Source organism: Argopecten irradians, chromosome 3 (assembly GCF_041381155.1).
Source record: "Argopecten irradians isolate NY chromosome 3, Ai_NY, whole genome shotgun sequence".
NCBI lineage: Eukaryota > Metazoa > Mollusca > Bivalvia > Pectinida > Pectinidae > Argopecten > Argopecten irradians.
In genome coordinates, this window is record NC_091136.1 from 66,260,353 (window position 1) to 66,286,494 (window position 26,142).

The window sequence follows — 26,142 nt, forward strand, 5'->3', positions numbered from 1 at the left end:
ATTATCCTCTATATTCTATACAGTGTTACAGTAAAGTATTATCCTCTATATTCTATAATACAGGCAAAGTGTTACAGTAAAGTAGTTATCCTCTATATTCTATACAGTGTTACAGTAAAGTATTATCCTCTATATTCTATACAGGCAAAGTGTTACAGTAAAGTATTATCCTCTATATTCTATACAGGCAAAGTGTTACAGTAAAGTATTATCCTCTATATTCTATACAGTGTTACAGTAAAGTATTATCCTCTATATTCTATACAGGCAAAGTGTTACAGTAAAGTGTTATCCTCTATATTCTATACAGTGTTACAGTAAAGTATTATCCTCTATATTCTATACAGGCAAAGTGTTACAGTAAAGTATTATCCTCTATATTCTATACAGTGTTACAGTAAAGTGTTATCCTCTATATTCTATACAGTGTTACAGTAAAGTATTATCCTCTATATTCATATACAGTGTTACAGTAAAGTATTATCCTCTATATTCTATACAGGACAGTGTTACAGTAAAGTGTTATCCTCTATATTCTATACAGTGTTACAGTAAAGTATTATCCTCTATATTCTATACAGTGTTACAGTAAAGTATTATCCTCTATATTCTATACAGTGTTACAGTAAAGTATTATCCTCTATATTCTATACAGTGTTACAGTAAAGTATTATCCTCTATATTCTATACAGTGTTACAGTAAAGTATTATCCTCTATATTCTATACAGTGTTACAGTAAAGTATTATCCTCTATATTCTATACAGTGTTACAGTAAAGTATTATCCTCTATATTCTATACAGCAGTGTTACAGTAAAGTATTATCCTCTATATTCTATACAGTGTTTACAGTAAAGTATTATCCTCTATATTCTATACAGTGTTACAGTAAAGTTTATCCTTATATTCTATACAGTGTTACAGTAAAGTATTATCCTCTATATTCTATTAGGCAGTGTTACAGTAAAGTATTATCCTCTATATTCTATACAGGCAAAGTGTTACAGTAAAGTATTATCCTCTATATTCTATACAGTGTTACAGTAAAGTATTATCCTCTATATTCTATACAGTGTTACAGTAAAGTATTATCCTCTATATTCTATACAGTGTTACAGTAAAGTATTATCCTCTATATTCTATACAGTGTTACAGTAAAGTATTATCCTCTATATTCTATACAGGCAAAGTGTTACAGTAAAGTATTATCCTCTATATTCTATAACAGTGTTACAGTAAAGTATTATCCTCTATATTCTATACAGTGTTACAGTAAAGTATTATCCTCTATATTCTATACAGGCAAAGTGTTACAGTAAAGTATTATCCTCTATATATCATATTTATACAGGCAAAGTGTTACAGTAAAGTATTATCCTCTATATTCTATACAGGCAAGTGTTACAGTAAAGTATTATCCTCTATATTCTATACAGGCAAAGTGTTACAGTAAAGTATTATCCTCTATATTCTATAGGCAAGTGTTACAGTAAAGTATTATCCTCTATATTCTATACAAAGTGTTACAGTAAAGTATTATCCTCTATATTCTATACAGGCAGTGTTACAGTAAAGTATTATCCTCTATATTCTATACAGGCAAGTGTTACAGTAAAGTGTTATCCTCTATATTCTATACAGGCAAAGTGTTACAGTAAAGTATTATCCTCTATATTCTATACAGTGTTACAGTAAAGTATTATCCTCTATATTCTATACAGTGTTACAGTAAAGTGTTATCCTCTATATTCTATACAGTGTTACAGTAAAGTATTATCCTCTATATTCTATACAGTGTTACAGTAAAGTATTATCCTCTATATTCTATACAGTGTTACAGTAAAGTGTATTATCCTCTATATTCTATACAGTGTTACAGTAAAGTATTATCCTCTATATTCTATACAGTGTTACAGTAAAGTATTATCCTCTATATTCTATACAGTGTTACAGTAAAGTGTTATCCTCTATATTCTATACAGGCAAAGTGTTACAGTAAAGTATTATCCTCTATATTCTATACAGTGTTACAGTAAAGTATTATCCTCTATATTCTATACAGTGTGTTACAGTAAAGTATTATCCTCTATATTCTATACAGGCAAAGTGTTACAGTAAAGTATTATCCTCTATATTCTATACAGTGTTACAGTAAAGTATTATCCTCTATATTCTATACACAGTGTTACAGTAAAGTGTTATCCTCTATATTCTATACAAAGTGTTACAGTAAAGTATTATCCTCTATATTCTATACAGTGTTACAGTAAAGTATTATCCTCTATATTCTATACAGTGTTACAGTAAAGTATTATCCTCTATATTCTATACAGTGTTACAGTAAAGTATTATCCTCTATATTCTATACATAAAGTGTTACAGTAAAGTATTATCCTCTATATTCTATACAGGCAAAGTGTTACAGTAAAGTATTATCCTCTATATTCTATACAGGCAAAGTGTTACAGTAAAGTATTATCCTCTATATTCTATACAGTGTTACAGTAAAGTATTATCCTCTATATTCTATACAGTGTTACAGTAAAGTATTATCCTCTATATTCTATACAGGCAAAGTGTTACAGTAAAGTATTATCCTCTATATTCTATACAGTGTTACAGTAAAGTATTATCCTCTATATTCTATACAGGCAAAGTGTTACAGTAAAGTATTATCCTCTATATTCTATACAGGCAAAGTGTTACAGTAAAGTATTATCCTCTATATTCTATACAGGCAAAGTGTTACAGTAAAGTATTATCCTCTATATTCTATACAGTGTTACAGTAAAGTATTATCCTCTATATTCTATACAGGCAAAGTGTTACAGTAAAGTATTATCCTCTATATTCTACATACAGTGTTACAGTAAAGTATTATCCTCTATATTCTATACAGTGTTACAGTAAAGTATTATCCTCTATATTCTATACAGTGTTACAGTAAAGTATTATCCTCTATATTCTATACAGTGTTACAGAAAGTTTATCTCTATATTTATACAGTGTTACAGTAAAGTATTATCCTCTATATTCTATACAGTGTTACAGTAAAGTATTATCCTCTATATTCTATACAGGCAAAGTGTTACAGTAAAGTATTATCCTCTATATTCTATACAGTGTTACAGTAAAGTATTATCCTCTATATTCTATACAGGCAAAGTGTTACAGTAAAGTATTATCCTCTATATTCTATACAGTGTTACAGTAAAGTATTATCCTCTATATTCTATACAGTGTTACAGTAAAGTATTATCCTCTATATTCTATACAGTGTTACAGTAAAGTATTATCCTCTATATTCTATACAGTGTTACAGTAAAGTATTATCCTCTATATTCTATACAGGCAAAGTGTTACAGTAAAGTATTATCCTCTATATTCTATACAGTGTTACAGTAAAGTATTATCCTCTATATTCTATACAGGCAAAGTGTTACAGTAAAGTATTATCCTCTATATTCTATAGGCAAAGTGTTACAGTAAAGTATTATCCTCTATATTCTATATACAGTGTTACAGTAAAGTATTATCCTCTATATTCTATACAGTGTTACAGTAAAGTATTATCCTCTATATTCTATACAGTGGTTACAGTAAAGTATTATCCTCTATATTCTATACAGGCAAAGTGTTACAGTAAAGTATTATCCTCTATATTCTATACAGTGGTTACAGTAAAGTATTATCCTCTATATTCTATACAGGCAAAGTGTTACAGTAAAGTATTATCCTCTATATTCTATACAGTGTTACAGTAAAGTATTATCCTCTATATTCTATACAGGCAAAGTGTTACAGTAAAGTATTATCCTCTATATTCTATAGGCAAAGTGTTACAGTAAAGTATTATCCTCTATATTCTATACAGTGTTACAGTAAAGTATTATCCTCTATATTCTATACAGGCAAAGTGTTACAGTAAAGTATTATCCTCTATATTCTATACAGGCAAAGTGTTACAGTAAAGTATTATCCTCTATATTCTATACAAAGTGTTACAGTAAAGTATTATCCTCTATATTCTATACAGTGTTACAGTAAAGTATTATCCTCTATATTCTATACAGTGTTACAGTAAAGTATTATCCTCTATATTCTATACAGGCAAAGTGTTACAGTAAAGTGTTATCCTCTATATTCTATACAGTGTTACAGTAAAGTATTATCCTCTATATTCTATACAGTGTTACAGTAAAGTATTATCCTCTATATTCTATACAGGCAAAGTGTTACAGTAAAGTATTATCCTCTATATTCTATACAGTGTTACAGTAAAGTATTATCCTCTATATTCTATACAGTGTTACAGTAAAGTATTATCCTCTATATTCTATACAGTGTTACAGTAAAGTATTATCCTCTATATTCTATACAGTGTTACAGTAAAGTATTTCTCTATATTCCAGTAAAGTATTATCCTCTATATTCTATACAGTGTTACAGTAAAGTATTATCCTCTATATTCTATACAAAGTGTTACAGTAAAGTATTATCCTTTATTCTATACTACTAAAGTATTATCCTCTATATTCTATACAGTGTTACAGTAAAGTATTATCCTCTATATTCTATACAGGCAAAGTGTTACACGTTACAGTAAAGTATTATCCTCTATATTCTATACAGGAAGTGTTACAGTAAAGTATTATCCTCTATATTCTTACTATACAGTGTTACAGTAAAGTATTATCCTCTATATTCTATAGGCAAAGTGTTACAGTAAAGTATTATCCTCTATATTCTATACAGTGTTACAGTAAAGTATTATCCTCTATATTCTACAGGCATAAGTGTTACAGTAAAGTATTATCCTCTATATTCTATACAGGCAAAGTGTTACAGTAAAGTATTATCCTCTATATTCTATACAGGCAAAGTGTTACAGTAAAGTATTATCCTCTATATTCTATACAGGCAAAGTGTTACAGTAAAGTATTATCCTCTATATTCTATACAGTGTTACAGTAAAGTGTTATCCTCTATATTCTATACAGGCAAAGTGTTACAGTAAAGTATTATCCTCTATATTCTATACAGGCAAAGTGTTACAGTAAAGTATTATCCTCTATATTCTATACAGGCAAAGTGTTACAGTAAAGTATTATCCTCTATATTCTATACAGGCAAAGTGTTACAGTAAAGTATTATCCTCTATATTCTATACAGGCAAAGTGTTACAGTAAAGTATTATCCTCTATATTCTATACAGGCAAAGTGTTACAGTAAAGTATTATCCTCTATATTCTATACAGTGTTACAGTAAAGTATTATCCTCTATATTCTATACAGGCAAAGTGTTACAGTAAAGTATTATCCTCTATATTCATATACAGTGTTTACAGTAAAGTATTTATCCTCTATATTCTATACAGTGTTACAGTAAAGTATTATCCTCTATATTCTATACAGTGTTACAGTAAAGTATTATCCTCTATATTCTATACAGTGTTACAGTAAAGTATTATCCTCTATATTCTATACAGGCAAAGTGTTACAGTAAAGTATTATCCTCTATATTCTATACAGTGTTACAGTAAAGTATTATCCTCTATATTCTATACAGTGTTACAGTAAAGTATTATCCTCTATATTCTATACAGTGTTACAGTAAAGTATTATCCTCTATATTCTATACAGGCAAAGTGTTACAGTAAAGTATTATCCATCTATATTCTATACAGTGTTACAGTAAAGTATTATCCTCTATATTCTATACAGGCAAAGTGTTACAGTAAAGTATTATCCTCTATATTCTATACAGTGTTACAGTAAAGTATTATCCTCTATATTCTATACAGTGTTACAGTAAAGTATTATCCTCTATATTCTATACAGTGTTACAGTAAAGTATTATCCTCTATATTCTATACAGGCAAAGTGTTACAGTAAAGTGTTATCCTCTATATTCTATACAGGCAAAGTGTTACAGTAAAGTATTATCCTCTATATTCTATACAGGCAAAGTGTTACAGTAAAGTATTATCATCTATATTCTATACAGTGTTACAGTAAAGTATTATCCTCTATATTCTATACAGGCAAAGTGTTACAGTAAAGTATTATCCTCTATATTCTATACAGGCAAAGTGTTACAGTAAAGTATTATCCTCTATATTCTATACAGTGTTACAGTAAAGTATTATCCTCTATATTCTATACAGTGTTACAGTAAAGTATTATCCTCTATATTCTATACAGGCAAAGTGTTACAGTAAAGTATTATCCTCTATATTCTATACAGTGTTACAGTAAAGTATTATCCTCTATATTCTATACAGTGTTACAGTAAAGTATTATCCTCTATATTCTATACAGTGTTACAGTAAAGTATTATCCTCTATATTCTATACAGTGTTACAGTAAAGTATTATCCTCTATATTCTATACAGGCAAAGTGTTACAGTAAAGTATTATCCTCTATATTCTATACAGTGTTACAGTAAAGTATTATCCTCTATATTCTATACAGGCAAAGTGTTACAGTAAAGTATTATCCTCTATATTCTATACAGTGTTACAGTAAAGTATTATCCTCTATATTCTATACAGTGTTACAGTAAAGTATTATCCTCTATATTCTATACAGGCAAAGTGTTACAGTAAAGTATTTATCCTCTATATTCTAGTGTTACAGTAAAGTATTATCCTCTATATTCTATACAGTGTTACAGTAAAGTATTATCCTCTATATTCTATACAGGCAAGTGTTACAGTAAAGTATTATCCTCTATATTCTATACAGTGTTACAGTAAAGTATTATCCTCTATATTCTAACAGGCACAGTGTTACAGTAAAGTATTATCCTCTATATTCTATACAGTGTTACAGTAAAGTATTATCCTCTATATTCTATACAGTGTTACAGTAAAGTGTTATCCTCTATATTCTATACAGGCAAAGTGTTACAGTAAAGTATTATCCTCTATATTCTATACAGTGTTTACAGTAAAGTATTATCCTCTATAGTTCTATACAGGCAAAGTGTTACAGTAAAGTGTTATCCTCTATATTCTATACAGTGTTACAGTAAAGTATTATCCTCTATATTCTATACAGTGTTACAGTAAAGTATTATCCTCTATATTCTATACAGTGTTACAGTAAAGTATTATCCTCTATATTCTATACAGGCAAAGTGTTACAGTAAAGTATTATCCTCTATATTCTATACAGGCAAAGTGTTACAGTAAAGTATTATCCTCTATATTCTATACAGGCAAAGTGTTACAGTAAAGTATTATCCTCTATATTCTATACAGTGTTACAGTAAAGTATTATCCTCTATATTCTATACAGGCAAAGTGTTACAGTAAAGTATTATCCTCTATATTCTATACAGTGTTACAGTAAAGTATTATCCTCTATATTCTATACAGTGTTACAGTAAAGTGTTATCCTCTATATTCTATACAGGCAAAGTGTTACAGTAAAGTATTATCCTCTATATTCTATACAGTGTTACAGTAAAGTGTTATCCTCTATATTCTATACAGTGTTACAGTAAAGTATTATCCTCTATATTCTATACAGTGTTACAGTAAAGTATTATCCTCTATATTCTATACAGTGTTACAGTAAAGTGTTATCCTCTATATTCTATACAGTGTTACAGTAAAGTATTATCCTCTATATTCTATACATACAGTAGAAGTATTATCCTCTTGGAATCTTATATCTTAGCTTGTACAGGCACTAAGTGTTACAGTAAAGTATTATCCTCTATATTCTATACAGTGTTACAGTAAAGTATTATCCTCTATATTCTATACAGGCAAAGTGTTACAGTAAAGTGTTATCCTCTATATTCTATACAGTGTTACAGTAAAGTATTATCCTCTATATTCTATACAGTGTTACAGTAAAGTATTATCCTCTTATATTCTATACAGTGCAAAGTGTTACAGTAAAGTATTATCCTCTATATTCTATACAGGCAAAGTGTTACAGTAAAGTATTATCCTCTATATTCTATACAGGCAAAGTGTTACAGTAAAGTATTATCCTCTATATTCTATACAGGCAAAGTGTTACAGTAAAGTATTATCCTCTATATTCTATACAGGCAAAGTGTTACAGTAAAGTATTATCATCTATATTCTATACAGTGTTACAGTAAAGTATTATCCTCTTATATTTCTACATACAGTGTTACAGTAAAGTATTATCCTCTATATTCTATACAGTGTTACAGTAAAGTATTATCCTCTATATTCTATACAGTGTTACAGTAAAGTATTATCCTCTATATTCTATACAGTGTTACAGTAAAGTATTATCCTCTATATTCTATACAGTGTTACAGTAAAGTGTTATCCTCTATATTCTATACAGTGTTACAGTAAAGTATTATCCTCTATATTCTATACAGTGTTACAGTAAAGTATTATCCTCTATATTCTATACAGGCAAAGTGTTACAGTAAAGTATTATCCTCTATATTCTATACAGGCAAAGTGTTACAGTAAAGTATTATCCTCTATATTCTATACAGGCAAAGTGTTACAGTAAAGTATTATCCTCTATATTCTATACAGGCAAAGTGTTACAGTAAAGTATTATCCTCTATATTCTATACAGGCAAAGTGTTACAGTAAAGTATTATCCTCTATATTCTATACAGTGTTACAGTAAAGTATTATCCTCTATATTCTATACAGGCAAAGTGTTACAGTAAAGTATATTATCCTCTATATTCTATACAGTGTTACAGTAAATGTAAAGTATTATCCTCTATATTCTATACAGTGTTACAGTAAAGTATTATCCTCTATATTATACAGGCAAAGTGTTACAGTTAAAGTGTTATCATCTATATTCTATACAGTGTTACACAGTACAGTGTTATCCTCTATATTCTAAAGTGTTTACAGTAATCCTCTATCTATCCTCTATTCTATACAGTGTTACAGGCAATGTTACAGTAAAGTATTATCTCTATTATTCTTATACAGTGTTACAGTAAAGTATTTATCCTCTATATTATACTATACAGTGTTACAGTAAAGTATTATCCTCTATATTCTATACAGTGTTACAGTAAAGTATTATCCTCTATATTCTATACAGTGTTACAGTAAAGTATTATCCTCTATATTCTATACAGGCAAAGTGTTACAGTAAAGTGTTATCCTCTATATTCTATACAGTGTTACAGTAAAGTATTATCCTCTATATTCTATACAGGCAAAGTGTTACAGTAAAGTATTATCCTCTATATTCTATACAGTGTTACAGTAAAGTGTTATCCTCTATATTCTATACAGTGTTACAGTAAAGTATTATCCTCTATATTCTATACAGGCAAAGTGTTACAGTAAAGTATTATGTGTTACAGTAAAGTATTATACTATATATTCTATACAGTGTTACAGTAAAGTATTATCCTCTATATTCTATACAGGCAAAGTGTTACAGTAAAGTATTATCCTCTATATTCTATACAGGCAATGTGTTACAGTAAAGTATTATCCTCTATATTCTATACAGTGTTACAAAAGATTATCCTCTATAATTTATACATTCAGTAAAGTATTATCCTCTTTACAGTGTTACAGTAAAGTGGTTATTCCTCTATATTTCTTACAGTGTTTACAGTAAAAAAAGTATTATCCTCTATATTCTATACAGGCAAAGTGTTACAGTAAAGTATTATCCTCTATATTCTATACAGGAAAGTGTTACAGTAAAGTGTATTATCCTCTATATTCTATACAGTTTTATTGCTATAAAGTTGAGTACAGTAAAGTATTATCCTCTATATTACTATACAGTGTTACATAAAGTATTATCCTCTATATTCTATACAGGCAAAGTGTTACAGTAAAGTATTATCCTCTATATTCTATACAGGCAAAGTGTTACAGTAAAGTCTTATCCTCTATATTCTATACAGGCAAAGTGTTACAGTAAAGTATTATCCTCTATATTCTATACAGGCAAAGTGTTTACAAGTAAAGTATTATCCTCTATATTCTATACACAGTGTTTACAGTAAAGTATTATCCTCTATATTCTATACAGGCAAAGTGTTACAGTAAAGTATTATCCTCTATATTCTATACAGTGTTTACAGTAAAGTATTATCCTCTATATTCTATACAGGCAAAGTGTTACAGTAAAGTATATCCTCTATATTCTATCAGTGTTACAGTAAAGTATTATCCTCTATATTCTATACAGGCAAAGTGTTACAGTAAAGTATTATCCTCTATATTCTATACAGGCAAAGTGTTACAGTAAAGTATTATCCTCTATATTCTATACAGGCAAAGTGTTACAGTAAAGTATTATCCTCTATATTCTATACAGTGTTACAGTAAAGTATTATCCTCTATATTTCTATAGCAGGCACAGGTGTTACAGTAAAGTATTATCCTCTATATTCTATACAGTGTTACAGTAAAGTATTATCCTCTATATTCTATACAGTGTTACAGTAAAGTATTATCCTCTATATTCTATACAGTGTTACAGTAAAGTATTATCCTCTATATTCTATACAGTGTTACAGTAAAGTGTTATCCAGTAAAGTATACAGTAAGTATTATTCTCTCTATTCTATACAGGCAGTAAAGTAAGTTTACAGTAAAGTATTATCCTCTATATTCTATACAGGCAAAGTGTTACCCTAGTAAAGTATTATCCTCTATATTCTATAAGTTACAGTAAAGTATTATCCTCTATATTCTATACAGGCAAAGTGTTACAGTAAAGTATTATCCTCTATATTCTATACAGTGTTACAGTAAAGTATTATCCTCTATATTCTATACAACAAAGTGTTACAGTTATTATCCTCTATATTCTATACCGTGCAAAGTGTACAGTAAAGTGTTATCCTCTATATTCTATACAGTGTTACAGTAAAGTATTATCCTCTATATTCTATATACAGTGTTACAGTAAAGTATTATCCTCTATATTCTATACAGTGTTACAGTAAAGTATTTATCTCTATATCTATCAGTGTTACAGTGTTACAGTAAAGTATTATCCTCTATATTCTATACAGGCAAATACATACAGTGTTACAGTAAAGTATTATCCTCTATATTCTATACAGTGTTACAGTAAAGTATTATCCTCTATATTCTATACAGGCAAAGTGTTACAGTAAAGTATTATCCTCTATATTCTATACAGGCAAAGTGTTACAGTAAAGTGTTATCCTCTATATTCTATACAGTGTTACAGTAAAGTATTATCCTCTATATTCTATACAGTGTTACAGTAAAGTATTATCCTCTATATTCTATACAGTGTTACAGTAAAGTATTATCCTCTATATTCTATACAGTGTTACAGTAAAGTATTATCCTCTATATTCTATACAGTGTTACAGTAAAGTATTATCCTCTATATTCTATACAGGCAAAGTGTTACAGTAAAGTATTATCCTCTATATTCTATACAGTGTTACAGTAAAGTATTATCCTCTATATTTCTATACAGGTGTACAGTGAACAGTATTATCCATAATTCTATACAGTGTAACAGTAAAGTATTATCCTCTATATTCTATACAGTGTTACAGTAAAGTATTATCCTCTATATTCTATACAGGTCAAAGTGTTACAGTAAAGTATTATCCTCTATTATTCTATACAGGCAAAGTGTTACAGTAAAGTATTATCCTCTATATTCTATACAGTGTTACAGTAAAAGTATTATCCTCTATATTCTATACAGTGTTACAGTAAAGTATTATCCTCTATATTCTATACAGGCAACAGTGTTTACAGTAAAGTATTATCCTCTATATTCTATACAGGCAAAGTGTTACAGTAAAGTATTATCCTCTATATTCTACATACAGTGTTACAGTAAAGTATTATCCTCTATATTCTATACAGGCAAAGTGTTTACAGTAAAGTATTATCCCTCTATATTCTATACAGCAAAGTGTTACAGTAAAGTATTATCCTCAATATTCTATACAGGCAAAGTGGTTACAGTAAAGTATTATCCTCTATATTCTATACAGTGTTACAGTAAAGTGTTATCCTCTATATTCTATACAGGCAAAGTGTTACAGTAAAGTATTATCCTCTATATTCTATACAGGCAAAGTGTTACAGTAAAGTATTATCCTCTATATTCTATACAGGCAAAGTGTTACAGTAAAGTATTATCCTCTATATTCTATACAGTGTTACAGTAAAGTGTTATCCTCTATATTCTATACAGTGTTACAGTAAAGTATTATCCTCTATATTCTATACAGGCAAAGTGTTACAGTAAAGTATTATCCTCTATATTCTATACAGTGTTACAGTAAAGTATTATCCTCTATATTCTATACAGGCAAAGTGTTACAGTAAAGTATTATCCTCTATATTCTATACAGTGTTACAGTAAAGTATTATCCTCTATATTCTATACAGGCAAAGTGTTACAGTAAAGTATTATCCTCTATATTCTATACAGTGTTACAGTAAAGTATTATCCTCTATATTCTATACAGGCAAAGTGTTACAGTAAAGTATTATCCTCTATATTCTATACAGTGTTACAGTAAAGTATTATCCTCTATATTCTATACAGGCAAAGTGTTACAGTAAAGTATTATCCTCTATATTCTATACAGTGTTACAGTAAAGTATTATCCTCTATATTCTATACAGGCAAAGTGTTACAGTAAAGTATTATCCTCTATATTCTATACAGGCAAAGTGTTACAGTAAAGTATTATCCTCTATATTCTATACAGGCAAAGTGTTACAGTAAAGTATTATCCTCTATATTCTATACAGGCAAAGTGTTACAGTAAAGTATTATCCTCTATATCTATATCAGTGTTACTCTATATTCTATACAGTGTTACAGTAAAGTATTATCCTCTATATTCTACAGGCACAGTGTTACAGTAAAGTATTATCCTCTATATTCTATACAGGCAAAGTGTTACAGTAAAGTATTATCCTCTATATTCTATACAGTGTTACAGTAAAGTGTTATCCTCTATATTCTATACAGTGTTACAGTAAAGTATTATCCTCTATATTCTATACAGTGTTACAGTAAAGTATTATCCTCTATTATTCTATACAGGCAAAGTGTTACAGTAAAGTATTATCCTCTATATTCTATATACAGTGTTACAGTAAAGTATTATCCTCTATATTCTATACAAGTTACAGTAAAGTATTATCCTCTATATTCTATACACAGTGTTTACAGTAAAGTATTATCCTCTATATTTCTATACAGTGTTACAGTAAAGTATTATCCTCTATATTCTATACAGTGTTACAGTAAAGTATTATCCTCTATATTCTATACAGTGTTACAGTAAAGTGTTACAGTAAAGTATTATCCTCTATATTCTATACAGGCAGTGTTACAGTAAAGTATTATCCTCTATATTCTATACAGTGTTACAGTAAAGTATTATCCTCTATATTCTATACAGTGTTACAGTAAAGTATTATCCTCTATATTCTATACAGGCAAAGTGTTACAGTAAAGTATTATCCTCTATATTCTATACAGTGTTACAGTAAAGTATTATCCTCTATATTCTATATAGCAAAGTGTTACAGTAAAGTATTATCCTCTATATTCTATACAGGCAAAGTGTTACAGTAAAGTATTATCCTCTATATTCTATACAGGCAAAGTGTTACAGTAAAGTATTATCCTCTATATTCTATAGGCAAAGTGTTACAGTAAAGTATTATCCTCTATATTCTATACAGGCAAAGTGTTACAGTAAAGTATTATCCTCTATATTCTATACAGGCAAGTGTTTACAGTAAAGTATTATCCTCATTATTAAAGTGTTACAGTAAAGTATTATCCTCTATATTCTATACAGCAAAGTGTTACAGTAAAGTATTATCCTCTATATTCTATACAGTGTTACAGTAAAGTATTATCCTCTATATTCTATACAGGCAAAGTGTTACAGTAAAGTATTATCCTCTATATTCTATACAGTGTGTTACAGTAAAGTATTATCCTCTATATTCTATAAAGTGTTACAGTAAAGTATTATCCTCTATATTCTATACAGGCAAAGTGTTACAGTAAAGTATTATCCTCTAATCTATTCTTATACAGTGTTACAGTAAAGTATTATCCTCTATATTCTATACAGGCAAAGTGTTACAGTAAAGTATTATCCTCTATATTCTATACAGTGTTACAGTAAAGTGTTATCCTCTATATTCTATACAGTGAGTAAGTGTTATCCTCTATATTCTATACAGGCAAAGTGTTACAGTAAAGTATTATCCTCTATATTCTATACAGGCAAAGTGTTACAGTAAAGTATTATCCTCTATATTCTATACAGGCAAAGTGTTACAGTAAAGTATTATCCTCTATATTCTATACAGTGTTACAGTAAAGTATTATCCTCTATATTCTATACAGTGTTACAGTAAAGTATTATCCTCTATATTCTATACAGGCAAAGTGTTACAGTAAAGTATTATCCTCTATATTCTATACAGGCAAAGTGTTACAGTAAAGTATTATCCTCTATATTCTATACAGGCAAAGTGTTACAGTAAAGTATTATCCTCTATATTCTATACAGGCAAAGTGTTACAGTAAAGTATTATCCTCTATATTCTATACAGGCAAAGTGTTACAGTAAAGTATTATCCTCTATATTCTATACAGGCAAAGTGTTACAGTAAAGTGTTATCCTCTATATTCTATACAGTGTTACAGTAAAGTATTATCCTCTATATTCTATACAGGCAAAGTGTTACAGTAAAGTATTATCCTCTATATTCTATACAGGCAAAGTGTTACAGTAAAGTATTATCCTCTATATTCTATACAGGCAAAGTGTTACAGTAAAGTATTATCCTCTATATTCTATACAGGCAAAGTGTTACAGTAAAGTATTATCCTCTATATTCTATACAGGCAAAGTGTTACAGTAAAGTATTATCCTCTATATTCTATACAGAAGTGTTACAGTAAAGTGTTATCCTCTATATTCTATACAGGCAAAGTGTTACAGTAAAGTATTATCCTCTATATTCTATACAGGCAAAGTGTTACAGTAAAGTGTTTATCCTCTATATTCTATACAGGCAAAGTGTTACAGTAAAGTATTATCCTCTATATTCTATACAGGCAAAGTGTTACAGTAAAGTATTATCCTCTATATTCTATACAGTGTTACAGTAAAGTATTATCCTCTATATTCTATACACAAAGTGTTACAGTAAAGTATTTATCCTCTATATTCTATACATGTTACAGTAAATATTTCCTATATCTATACAGGCAAAGTGTTACAGTAAAGTATTATCCTCTATATTCTATACAGGCAAAGTGTTACAGTAAAGTATTATCCTCTATATTCTATACAAAGTGTTACAGTAAAGTATTATCCTCTATATTCTATACAGTGTTACAGTAAAGTATTATCCTCTATATTCTATACAGTGTTACAGTAAAGTATTATCCTCTATATTCTATACAGTGTTACAGTAAAGTATTATCCTCTATATTCTATACAGTGTTACAGTAAAGTATTATCCTCTATATTCTATACAGTGTTACAGTAAAGTATTATCCTCTATATTCTATACAGGCAAAGTGTTACAGTAAAGTATTATCCTCTATATTCTATACAGTGTTACAGTAAAGTGTTATCCTCTATATATTCTATACACAAAGTGTTACAGTAAAGTGTTATCCTCTATATTCTATACAGGCAAAGTGTTACAGTAAAGTATTATCCTCTATATTCTATACAGTGTTACAGTAAAGTATTATCCTCTATATTCTATACAGGCAAAGTGTTACAGTAAAGTATTATCCTCTATATTCTATACAGTGTTACAGTAAAGTATTATCCTCTATATTCTATACAGTGTTACAGTAAAGTATTATCCTCTATATTCTATACAGGCAAAGTGTTACAGTAAAGTATTATCCTCTATATTCTATACAGTGTTACAGTAAAGTATTATCCTCTATATTCTATACAGGCAAAGTGTTACAGTAAAGTATTATCCTCTATATTCTATACAGTGTTACAGTAAAGTATTATCCTCTATATTCTATACAGTGTGTTACAGTAAAGTATTATCCTCTATATTCTATACAGTGTTACAGTAAAGTGTTATCCTCTATATTCTATACAGTGTTACAGTAAAGTATTATCCTCTATATTCTATACAGTGTTACAGTAAAGTATTATCCTCTATATTCTATACAGTGTTACAGTAAAGTATTATCCTCTATATTCTATACAGGCAAAGTGTTACAGTAAAGTATTATCCTCTATATTCTATACAGGCAAAGTGTTACAGTAAAGTATTATCCTCTATATTCTATACAGGCAAAGTGTTACAGTAAAGTATTATCCTCTATATTCTATACAGTGTTACAGTAAAGTATTATCCTCTATATTCTATATACAGGCAAAGTGTTACAGTAAAGTATTATCCTCTATATTCTATACAGTGTTACAGTAAAGTATTATCCTCTATATTCTATACAGTGTTACAGTAAAGTATTATCCTCTATATTCTATACAGTGTTACAGTAAAGTATTATCCTCTATATTCTATACAGCAGTGTTACAGTAAAGTGTTATCCTCTATATTCTATACAGGCAAAGTGTTACAGTAAAGTATTATCCTCTATATTCTATACAGTGTTACAGTAAAGTATTATCCTCTATATTCTATACAGTGTTACAGTAAAGTGTTATCCTCTATATTCTATACAGGCAAAGTGTTACAGTAAAGTATTATCCTCTATATTCTATACAGACAGTGTTACAGTAAAGTATTATCCTCTATATTCTATACAGGCAAAGTGTTACAGTAAAGTATTATCATCTATATTCTATACAGTCGAAGTGTTACAGTAAAGTATTATCCTGTATATTTTAGTATTTGAGATCGGACCCTCTGGATTACAACAACTTTTTAACAAGTATACTGACAATTTTACAAGTATATTGACAATTTTACAAGTATACTGACAATTTTACAAGTATACTGACAATTTTACAGGTATATTGACTATTTATTTTACAAGTATACTGACAATTTTACAAGTATATTGACAATTTTACAAGTATACTGACAATTTTGCAGGTATATTGACTATTTATTTTACAAGTATACTGACAATTTTACAAGTATACTGACTATTTTACAAGTATACTGACAATTTTACAAGTATACTGACAATTTTACAAGTATACTGACAATTTTACAAGTATATTGACAATTTTACAAGTATACTGACAATTTTACAAGTATACTGACAATTTTACGAGTATATTGACAATTTTACAAGTATACTGACAATTTTACAAGTATACTGACAATTTTACGAGTATATTGACAATTTTACAAGTATATTGACAATTTTACGAGTATACTGACAATTTTACAAGTATATTGACAATTTTACGAGTATATTGACAATTTTACAAGTGTGAAATATATATAAAAACAAGGTTTTATCCTCGTCACCAATGTGGTGAATATGCTCAATGTTTATAGAGTGCCAAAATTGACAGTGGTAGTCTACCGCCACAGTACGGGTTTGTATAGTATGTCCCAGTAATAGAATGACCAGGTGTAAACTACACCAATAATGGTCACGGACTTCACATCACCTTCACGCGAGTTGACTCCCGAGAGGTGAAACCCAACTCCTTGGAAGCCCAACTCGTCCAGTATCCTCACAATAGTGTATTGACTACAAGGACCATTTAACCATTTGTCCATGTCTTTACTGACAGTTTTGCCCGATATGATTAGAAATCTGAAATGTTGGGTTGTCTCCCTACTGTAAACTATACTTACATAGAGAGAGCTTCCCCTGGTAACTGGCCTAGCTCTTCTAATCTGTCCTGCATTTGACGAGACATTTCTCCTGACAGGCGCCATACAAAAATACACCTAAAACAAAACAGAGCTCATTAGTACACACAGATGTTACAGATAGTACTATCAGTCTGACTAACATGTTACATCACATTTTACTTTTTTATTTATATGCTGCCATTGCCTTTCAGTGGATGGTTACATAATTTTTACTGTCACTATAAAATGTCAGATCATAGCTGAACTTACCCGTCCCAGACACACAGATGAAATGCTTGAGACCGTAGCTGAACTTACCCGTCCCCTGAGACAGAGATGAAATGCTTGAGACCGTAGCTGAACTTACCCGTCCCCTGAGACAGAAATGAAATGCTTGAGATCGTAGCTGAACTTACCCGTCCCCTGAGACAGAGATGAAATGCTTGAGATCGTAGCTGAACTTACCCGTCCCCTGAGACAGAGATGAAATGCTTGAGATCGTAGCTGAACTTGATGCCGGTAGCCAACTCTGAGTGTCCATACATAGTGGCCATCAGCTCACCCGTACAGAAGTCCAGTATACACAGGTTCTTGTCTGTACAGCTAGTGGCCGCATATATCCCAGACGGGTCAAGCTGGACCTTGGTCAGTGTACCATCATCTCCAAGAGAACCCTTGTAATGCTTCTTCTGTTTAGACGTTTTGATGTTGTAGATTCTGCAACAAGAAAATACATCAGATTTGTCAGCGTTAAAGATTATAGGCCTTTACTGCAAGTTCATTGACCATTTTCATATAATAAGTATCCACTATTTTATGGAATGATCTTGTTTAACCATGATGCATTCAGACAAAGAACCCTAGTAAGGAATATACCTACCTAATATTTCGGTCCTGACACGCAGTAGCTACATATTTCTGTGTTGGGTCCACAGCCATGTCATACAGTGTAGTCTTAGCTACCAGGTGTTGGTTCAGTGAAAACTGAAAATCTGGACTCTACAAGGAAAAGTAGCAAAGTAATACACACTTCCTGAGATTGATCAAAGTAGCAAAGTAATACACACTTCCTGAGATTGATCAAAGTAGCAAAGTAATACACACTTCCTGAGATTGATCAAACACTCACAATTAAATCTATGCACTAATATTGCACTCAAAAACACAGAATGTTTTGGTCTCAAAAACTATTGAACCTTAGGCATAGGAAAGGCTAAGTTCTTGTTCTCTTCTGAACCATGAACTATAGTACTTACCATCTGAGCGTTCCTAAACAACAAGGACTTGTCTGCTCCACAACTCAACATCTTCAGCTGACTGTCCGTGTCCACAAACTTGACAGCGGTTACTGATGCTGAATGGTCATTAAGAGTCTGAAGTAGGCCATATCTTTGTTCCGGGTCAAACACATGGACAAGTCTATCACGACTGGTAGATGAGAGTAATTTAGGGCCTAGAGAAAAACAAAACCTTCATAACATGTCTATCATGACTGGTAGATGATAGTAATTTAGGGCCTAGAGAAACACAAAACCTTCATAACATGTCTATCATGACTGGTAGATGATAGTAATTTAGGGCCTAGAGAAACACAAAACCTTCATAACATGTCTATCATGACTGGTAGATAATAGCAATTTAGGGCCTAGAGAAACACAAAACCTTCATAACATGTCTATCATGACTGGTAGATAATAGTAATTTAGGGCCTAGAGAAACACAAAACCTTCATAACATGTCTATCATGACTGGTAGATGATAGTAATTTAGGGCCTAGAGAAACACAAAACCTTCATAACATGTCTATCATGACTGGTAGATGATAGTAATTTAGGGCCTAGAGAAACACAAAACCTTCATAACATGTCTATCATGACTGGTAGATGATAGTAATTTAGGGCCTAGAGAAACACAAAACCTTCCACAACATGTCTATCATGACTGGTAGATGATAGTAATTCAGGGCCTAGAGAACACAAAACCTTCATAACATGTCTATCATGACTGGTAGATGATAGTAATTTAGGGCCTAGAGAAACACAAAACCTTCATAACATGTCTATCATGACTGGTAGATAATAGTAATTTAGGGCCTAGAGAAACACAAAAACTTCATAACATGTCTATCATGACTGGTAGATGATAGTAATTTAGGGCCTAGAGAAACACAAAAACCTTCATAACTAGAGAAACACAAAAACTTCATAACATGTCTATCATGACTGGTAGATGATAGTAATTTAGGGCCTAGAGAAACACAAAACCTTCATAACATGTCTATACTCCACGCACAAGACCTCCCTATTGAGGACCCCATATGTAAATAATAACCAGTGTTACTGACTAAATACAACAAGTGTTGGAGGTCTCGCTCGCATGGACTGTAGGTCACACAGCAGGTGGATGATGCTGTGAGGTACCCAGTGCCATAATACAACTAAGGGCCTCTCATTGGCTATCGCTGCGACTGAGAGGCGGGGCATATGTTACCTTGTTCTGAATTTTACCTTTGTCCTATCTAGTGTCAGGCTGATACAAATACATTTCATGATGTAAATACTAACCAGTGTTAACTCGTGAATACTCCAGGCACAAGACCTCCCCATTGTGAACCCCCTATGTAAATACTAACCAGTGTTAACTCGTGAATACCTCGTGAATACTCCAGGCACAAGACCTCCCCATTGTGAACCCCCTATGTAAATACTAACCAGTGTTAACTCGTGAATACTCCAGGCACAATACCTCCCCATTGTGAACCCCCTATGTAAATACTAACCAGTGTTAACTCGTGAATACTCCAGGCACAAGACCTCCCCATTGTGAACCCCCTATGTAAATACTAACCAGTGTTAACTCGTGAATACTCCAGGCACAAGACCTCCCCATTGTGAACCCCCTATGTAAATACTAACCAGTGTTAACTCGTGAATACTCCAGGCACAAGACCTCCCCATTGTGAACCCCCTATGTAAATACTAACCAGTATTAACTCGTGAATACTCCAGGCACAAGACCTCCCCATTGTGAACCCCCTATGTAAATACTAACCAGTATTAACTCGTGAATACTCCAGGCACAAGACCTCCCCATTGTGAACCCCCTATGTAAATACTTACCAGTGTTAACTCGTGAATACTCCAGGCACAAGACCTCCCCATTGTGAGCCTCAATCGAGTGGATTTCTTTCATTGTCTGTAAGTCATGGATTCTGTAGATAAAAATGATAGTTCTATTTTATTACCCTGTACATTAACAATTTCATCAAAACTGACTATTCTACTCCCCTGTACATTAACAATTACAACAATACTGACCATTCTACTACCCTGTACATTAACAATTACAACAATACTGACTATTCTACTCCCTGTACATTAACAATTACAACAAAACTGACCATTCTACTACCCTGTACATTAACAATTACAACAAAACTGACCGTTCTACTCCCTGTACATTAACAATTACAATAAAACTGACCATTCTACTCCCCTGTACATTAACAATTACAACAATACTGACCATTCTACTTTGTGGCCAAATTTGGTTACAATCCATGCAGAACTCTATGACTAGTAGCGATTTAAATGATTTACCTCTATTTCCCATATTGGGCCCAGCCCCTCCTGCCCCCGGGGGGTCAGAGCCAAAAATTTATACAAGTCTGTTCCCCTCCCCAAAGGATGTTTGTGGCCAAATTTGGTTACAATCCATGCAGAACTCTATGACTAGTAGCGATTTAAAGGAAATGTTGACGGACAGACGGACGACAGACGACGGACGCCGCGCCATGACATAAAGCTCACCGGCCCTTCGGGCCAGGTGAGCTAATACAACAATACTGACTATTCTACTACCCTGTACATTAACAATTACAACAAAACTGACCATTCTACTACCCTGTACATTAACAATTACAACAAAACTGACCGTTCTACTCCCCTGTACATTAACAATTACAATAAAACTGACCATTCTACTCCCCTGTACATTAACAATTACAACAATACTGACCATTCTACTCCCCTGTACATTAACAATTACAACAATACTGACCATTCTACTACCCTGTACATTAACAATTACAACAAAACTGACCATTCTACTCCCCTGTACATTAACAATTACAACAATACTGACCATTCTACTACCCTGTACATTAACAATTACAATAAAACTGACCATTCTACTACCCTGTACATTAACAATTACAACAAAACTGACCATTCTACTACCCTGTACATTAACGATTACAATAAAACTGACCATTCTACTCCCCTGTACATTAACAATTACAACAATACTGACCATTCTACTACCCTGTACATTAACAATTACAATAAAACTGACCATTCTACTACCCTGTACATTAACAATTACAACAAAACTGACCATTCTACTACCCTGTACATTAACGATTACAATAAAACTGACCATTCTACTCCCCTGTACATTAACAATTACAACAATACTGACCATTCTACTACCCTGTACATTAACAATTACAATAAAACTGACCATTCTACTCCCCTGTACATTAACAATTACAACAAAACTGACCATTCTACTACCCTGTACATTAACAATTACAACAATACTGACCATTCTACTCCCCTGTACATTAACAATTACAACAATACTGACCATTCCACTACCCTGTACATTAACAATTACAATAAAACTGACCATTCTACTCCCCTGTACATTACCAATTACAACAAGAGGCCCAGAGGGCCTTTATCACTCACCTGGTTTGTAATGCCAAGTAATGTTCTGAATACAGGTTCATTGTTTCTTTTCTGAAGGAATTTTAATATTAACCTCTAAATCCCCTATTGGGCCCCACCCCTCCTGCGCCCAGGGGGTCAGAGCCAAAATTTATACAAGTTCTGTTCCCCTTCCCCCAAGGGTGTTTATGGCCAAATTTGGTTACATTCCATTCAGAACTCTATGACAAGTAGCGATTTAAAGGATTTACCTCTATTTCCCCTATTTGGCCCCGCCCCTCCTGCCCCCGGGGTGTCAGAGCCAAAATTTATACAAGTTCTGTTCCCCTTCCCCCAAGGATGTTTGTGGCCAAATTTGGTTACAATCCATGCAGAACTCTATGACTAGTAGCGATTTAAAGGATTTACCTCTATTTCCCCTATTGGGCCCCGCCCCTCCTGCCCCCGGGGGGATCAGAGAAAAAATTTATACAAGTTCTGTTCCCCTTCCCCCAAGGATGGTTGTGGCCAAATTTGGTTACAATCCATGCAGAACTCTAGGACAAGTAGCGATTTATAGAATTTGCCTCTATTTCCCCTATTGGGCCCCGCCCCTCCTGCCCCCGGGGGGTCAGAGCCAAAATTTATACAAGTTCTGTTCCCCCTCCCCCAAGGATGTTTGTGGCCAAATTTGGTTACAATCCATGGAGAACTCTATGACTAGTAGCGATTTAAAGGATTTACCTCTATTTCCCCTATTGGGCCCCGCCCCTCCTGCCCCCGGGGGACCAGAGCCAAAATTTATACATGTTCTGTTCCCATTCCCCCAAGGATCTTTGTGGCCAAATTTGGTTACATTCCATTCAGAACTCTATGACTAGTAGCGATTTAAAGAATTTACCTCTATTTCCCCTATTGGGCCCCGCCCCTCCTGCCCCCGGGGGGTCAGAGCCAAAATTTATACAAGTTCTGTTCCCCCTCCCCCAAGGATGTTTGTGGCCAAATTTGGTTACAATCCATGCAGAACTCTATGACTAGTAGCGATTTAAATGATTTACCTCTATTTCCCCTATTGGGCCCAGCCCCTCCTGCCCCCGGGGGGTCAGAGCCAAAAATTTATACAAGTTCTGTTCCCCCTCCCCAAAGGATGTTTGTGGCCAAATTTGGTTACAATCCATGCAGAACTCTATGACTAGTAGCGATTTAAAGGAAATGTTGACGGACAGACGGACGACAGACGACGGACGCCGCGCCATGACATAAGCTCACCGGCCCTTCGGGCCAGGTGAGCTAATAAAACTGACCATTCTACTCCCCTGTACATTAACGATTACAATAAAACTGACCATTCTACTACCCTGTACATTAACAATTACAACAATACTGACCATTCTACTACCCTGTACATTAACGATTACAATAAAACTGACCATTCTACTCCCCTGTACATTACCAATTACAACAAGAGGCCCAGAGGGCCTGTATCGTTCACCTGGTTTGTAATGCCAAGTAATGTTCTGAATACAGGTTCATTGTTTCTTTTCTGAATGAATTTTAATATTAACCTCTAAATCCCCTATTGGGCCCAACCCCTCCTGCCCCCAGGGGGTCAGAGCCAAAATTTATACAAGTTCTGTTCCCCTTCCCCAAAGGATGTTTATGGCCAAATTTGTTCATAATCCAAGTAAAACTCTAGGACAAGTAGTGATTTATAGGATTTATCTCTATTTCCCCTATTGGACCCCACCCGTCCTGCCCCCAGGTGACCAGAGCCAAAATTTATACAAGTTCTGTTCCCCTTCCCCCAAGGATGTTTGTGGCTAAATTTGGTTACATCCATGCAGAACTCTATGACTAGTAGCGATTTAAAGGATTCACTTTTATTTCCCCTATTGGGCCCCGCCCCTCCTGCCCCCGGGGGATCAGAGCCAAAATTTATACCAGTTCTGTTCCCCTTCCCCCAAGGATGTTTGTAGCCAAATTTGGTTACATTCCATTCAGAACTCTATGACTAGTAGCGATTTAAAGGATTTACCTCTATTTCCCCTATTGGGCCCCGCCCCTCCTGCCCCCGGGGGGTCAGAGCCAAAATTTATACAAGTTCTGTTCCCCCTCCCCCAAGGATGTTTGTGGCCAAATTTGGTTACAATTCATGTAGAAATCTATGACTAGTAGCAATTTAAAGGATTTACCTCTATTTCCCCTATTGGGCCCCGCTTCTCCTGCCCCGGGGGGGTCAGAGCCAAAATTGATACAAGTTCTGTTCCCCTTCCCAAAAGGATGTTTGTGGCCAAATATGGTTACATTCCATTCAGAACTCTATGACAAGTAGCGATTTAAAGGATTTACCTCTATTTCCCCTATTGGGCCCCGCCCCTCCTGCCCCTGGGGGGTCAGAGCCAAATTTTATACAAGTTCTGTTCCCCCTCCCCCACAGATGTTTGTGGTCAAATTTGGTTACAATCCATGCAGAACTCTAGGACAAGTAGCGATTTAAAGGATTTACCTCTATTTCCCCTATTGGGCCCGCCCCTCCTGCCCCTGGGGGATCAGAGCCAAAATTTATACAAGTTCTGTTCCCCTTCCCCCAAGGATGTTTGTGGCCAAATTTGGTTACAATTCATGCAGAACTCTATGACTAGTAGCGATTTAAAGGATTTACCTCTATTTCCCCTATTGGGCCCCGCCCCTCCTGCCCCCGGGGGACCAGAGCCAATATTTATACAAGTTCTGTTCCCCTTCCCCCAAGGATGTTTGTGGCGAATTTTGGTTACAATCCATGTAGAACTCTAGGACAAGTAGCATTTAAAGGATTTACCTCTATTTCCCCTATTGGGCCCCGCCCCTCCTGCCCCCGGGGGGTCAGAGCCAAATTTTATACAAGTTCTGTTCCCCCTACCCCACATATGTTTGTGGTCAAATTTGGTTACAATCCATGCAGAACTCTAGGACAAGTAGCGATTTATAGGATTTACCTCTATTTCCCCTATTAGGCCCCGCCCCTCCTGCCCCAGGGGGGTCAGAGCCAAAATTTATACAAGTTCTGTTCCCCTTCCCAAAAGGATGTTTGTGGCCAAATATGGTTACATTCCATTCAGAACTCTATGACTAGTAGCGATTTAAAGGATTTACCTCTATTTCCCCTATTGGGCCCCGCCCCTCCTGCCCCCGGGGGACCAGAGCCAAAATTTATACAAGTTCTGTTCCCCTTCCCCCAAGGATGTTTGTGGCCAAATTTGGTTACATTCCATTCAGAACTCTATGACTAGTAGCGATTTAAAGGATTTACCTCTATTTCCCCTATTGGGCCCCGCCCCTCCTGCCCCCGGGGGGTCAGAGCCAAAATTTATACAAGTTCTGTTCCCCTTCCCCCAAGGATGTTTGTGGCCAAATTTGGTTACAATTCATGTAGAACTCTATGACTAGTAGCGATTTAAAGGATTTACCTCTATTTCCCCTATTGGGCCCCGCCCCTCCTGCCCCCGGGGGACCAGAGCCAAAATTTATACAAGTTCTGTTCCCCTTCCCCCAAGGATGTTTGTGGCTAATTTTTATTACAATCCATGTAGAACTCTAGGACAAGTAGCAATTTAAAGGATTTACCTCTATTTCCCCTATTGGGCCCCGCTTC

At 33.2% G+C, this 26,142-nt stretch overlaps 1 protein-coding gene across 1 annotated transcript in view; it reads right to left on the reverse strand.

Moving 5' to 3' along the window:
• The window catches only part of LOC138319799 (mitogen-activated protein kinase-binding protein 1-like), a 173,989-nt gene that overhangs the window by 80,079 nt on the left and 67,768 nt on the right, over positions 1-26,142 (reverse strand). The window contains exons 15-19 of the mRNA XM_069262932.1: positions 20,922-21,013; positions 19,059-19,255; positions 18,683-18,801; positions 18,268-18,519; positions 17,803-17,898 (exon numbers count right to left, since the gene is read on the reverse strand). Of these exons, the coding sequence (XP_069119033.1) occupies positions 17,803-17,898; positions 18,268-18,519; positions 18,683-18,801; positions 19,059-19,255; positions 20,922-21,013 (756 nt within the window). The remainder of the gene's footprint in view (positions 1-17,802; positions 17,899-18,267; positions 18,520-18,682; positions 18,802-19,058; positions 19,256-20,921; positions 21,014-26,142) is intronic.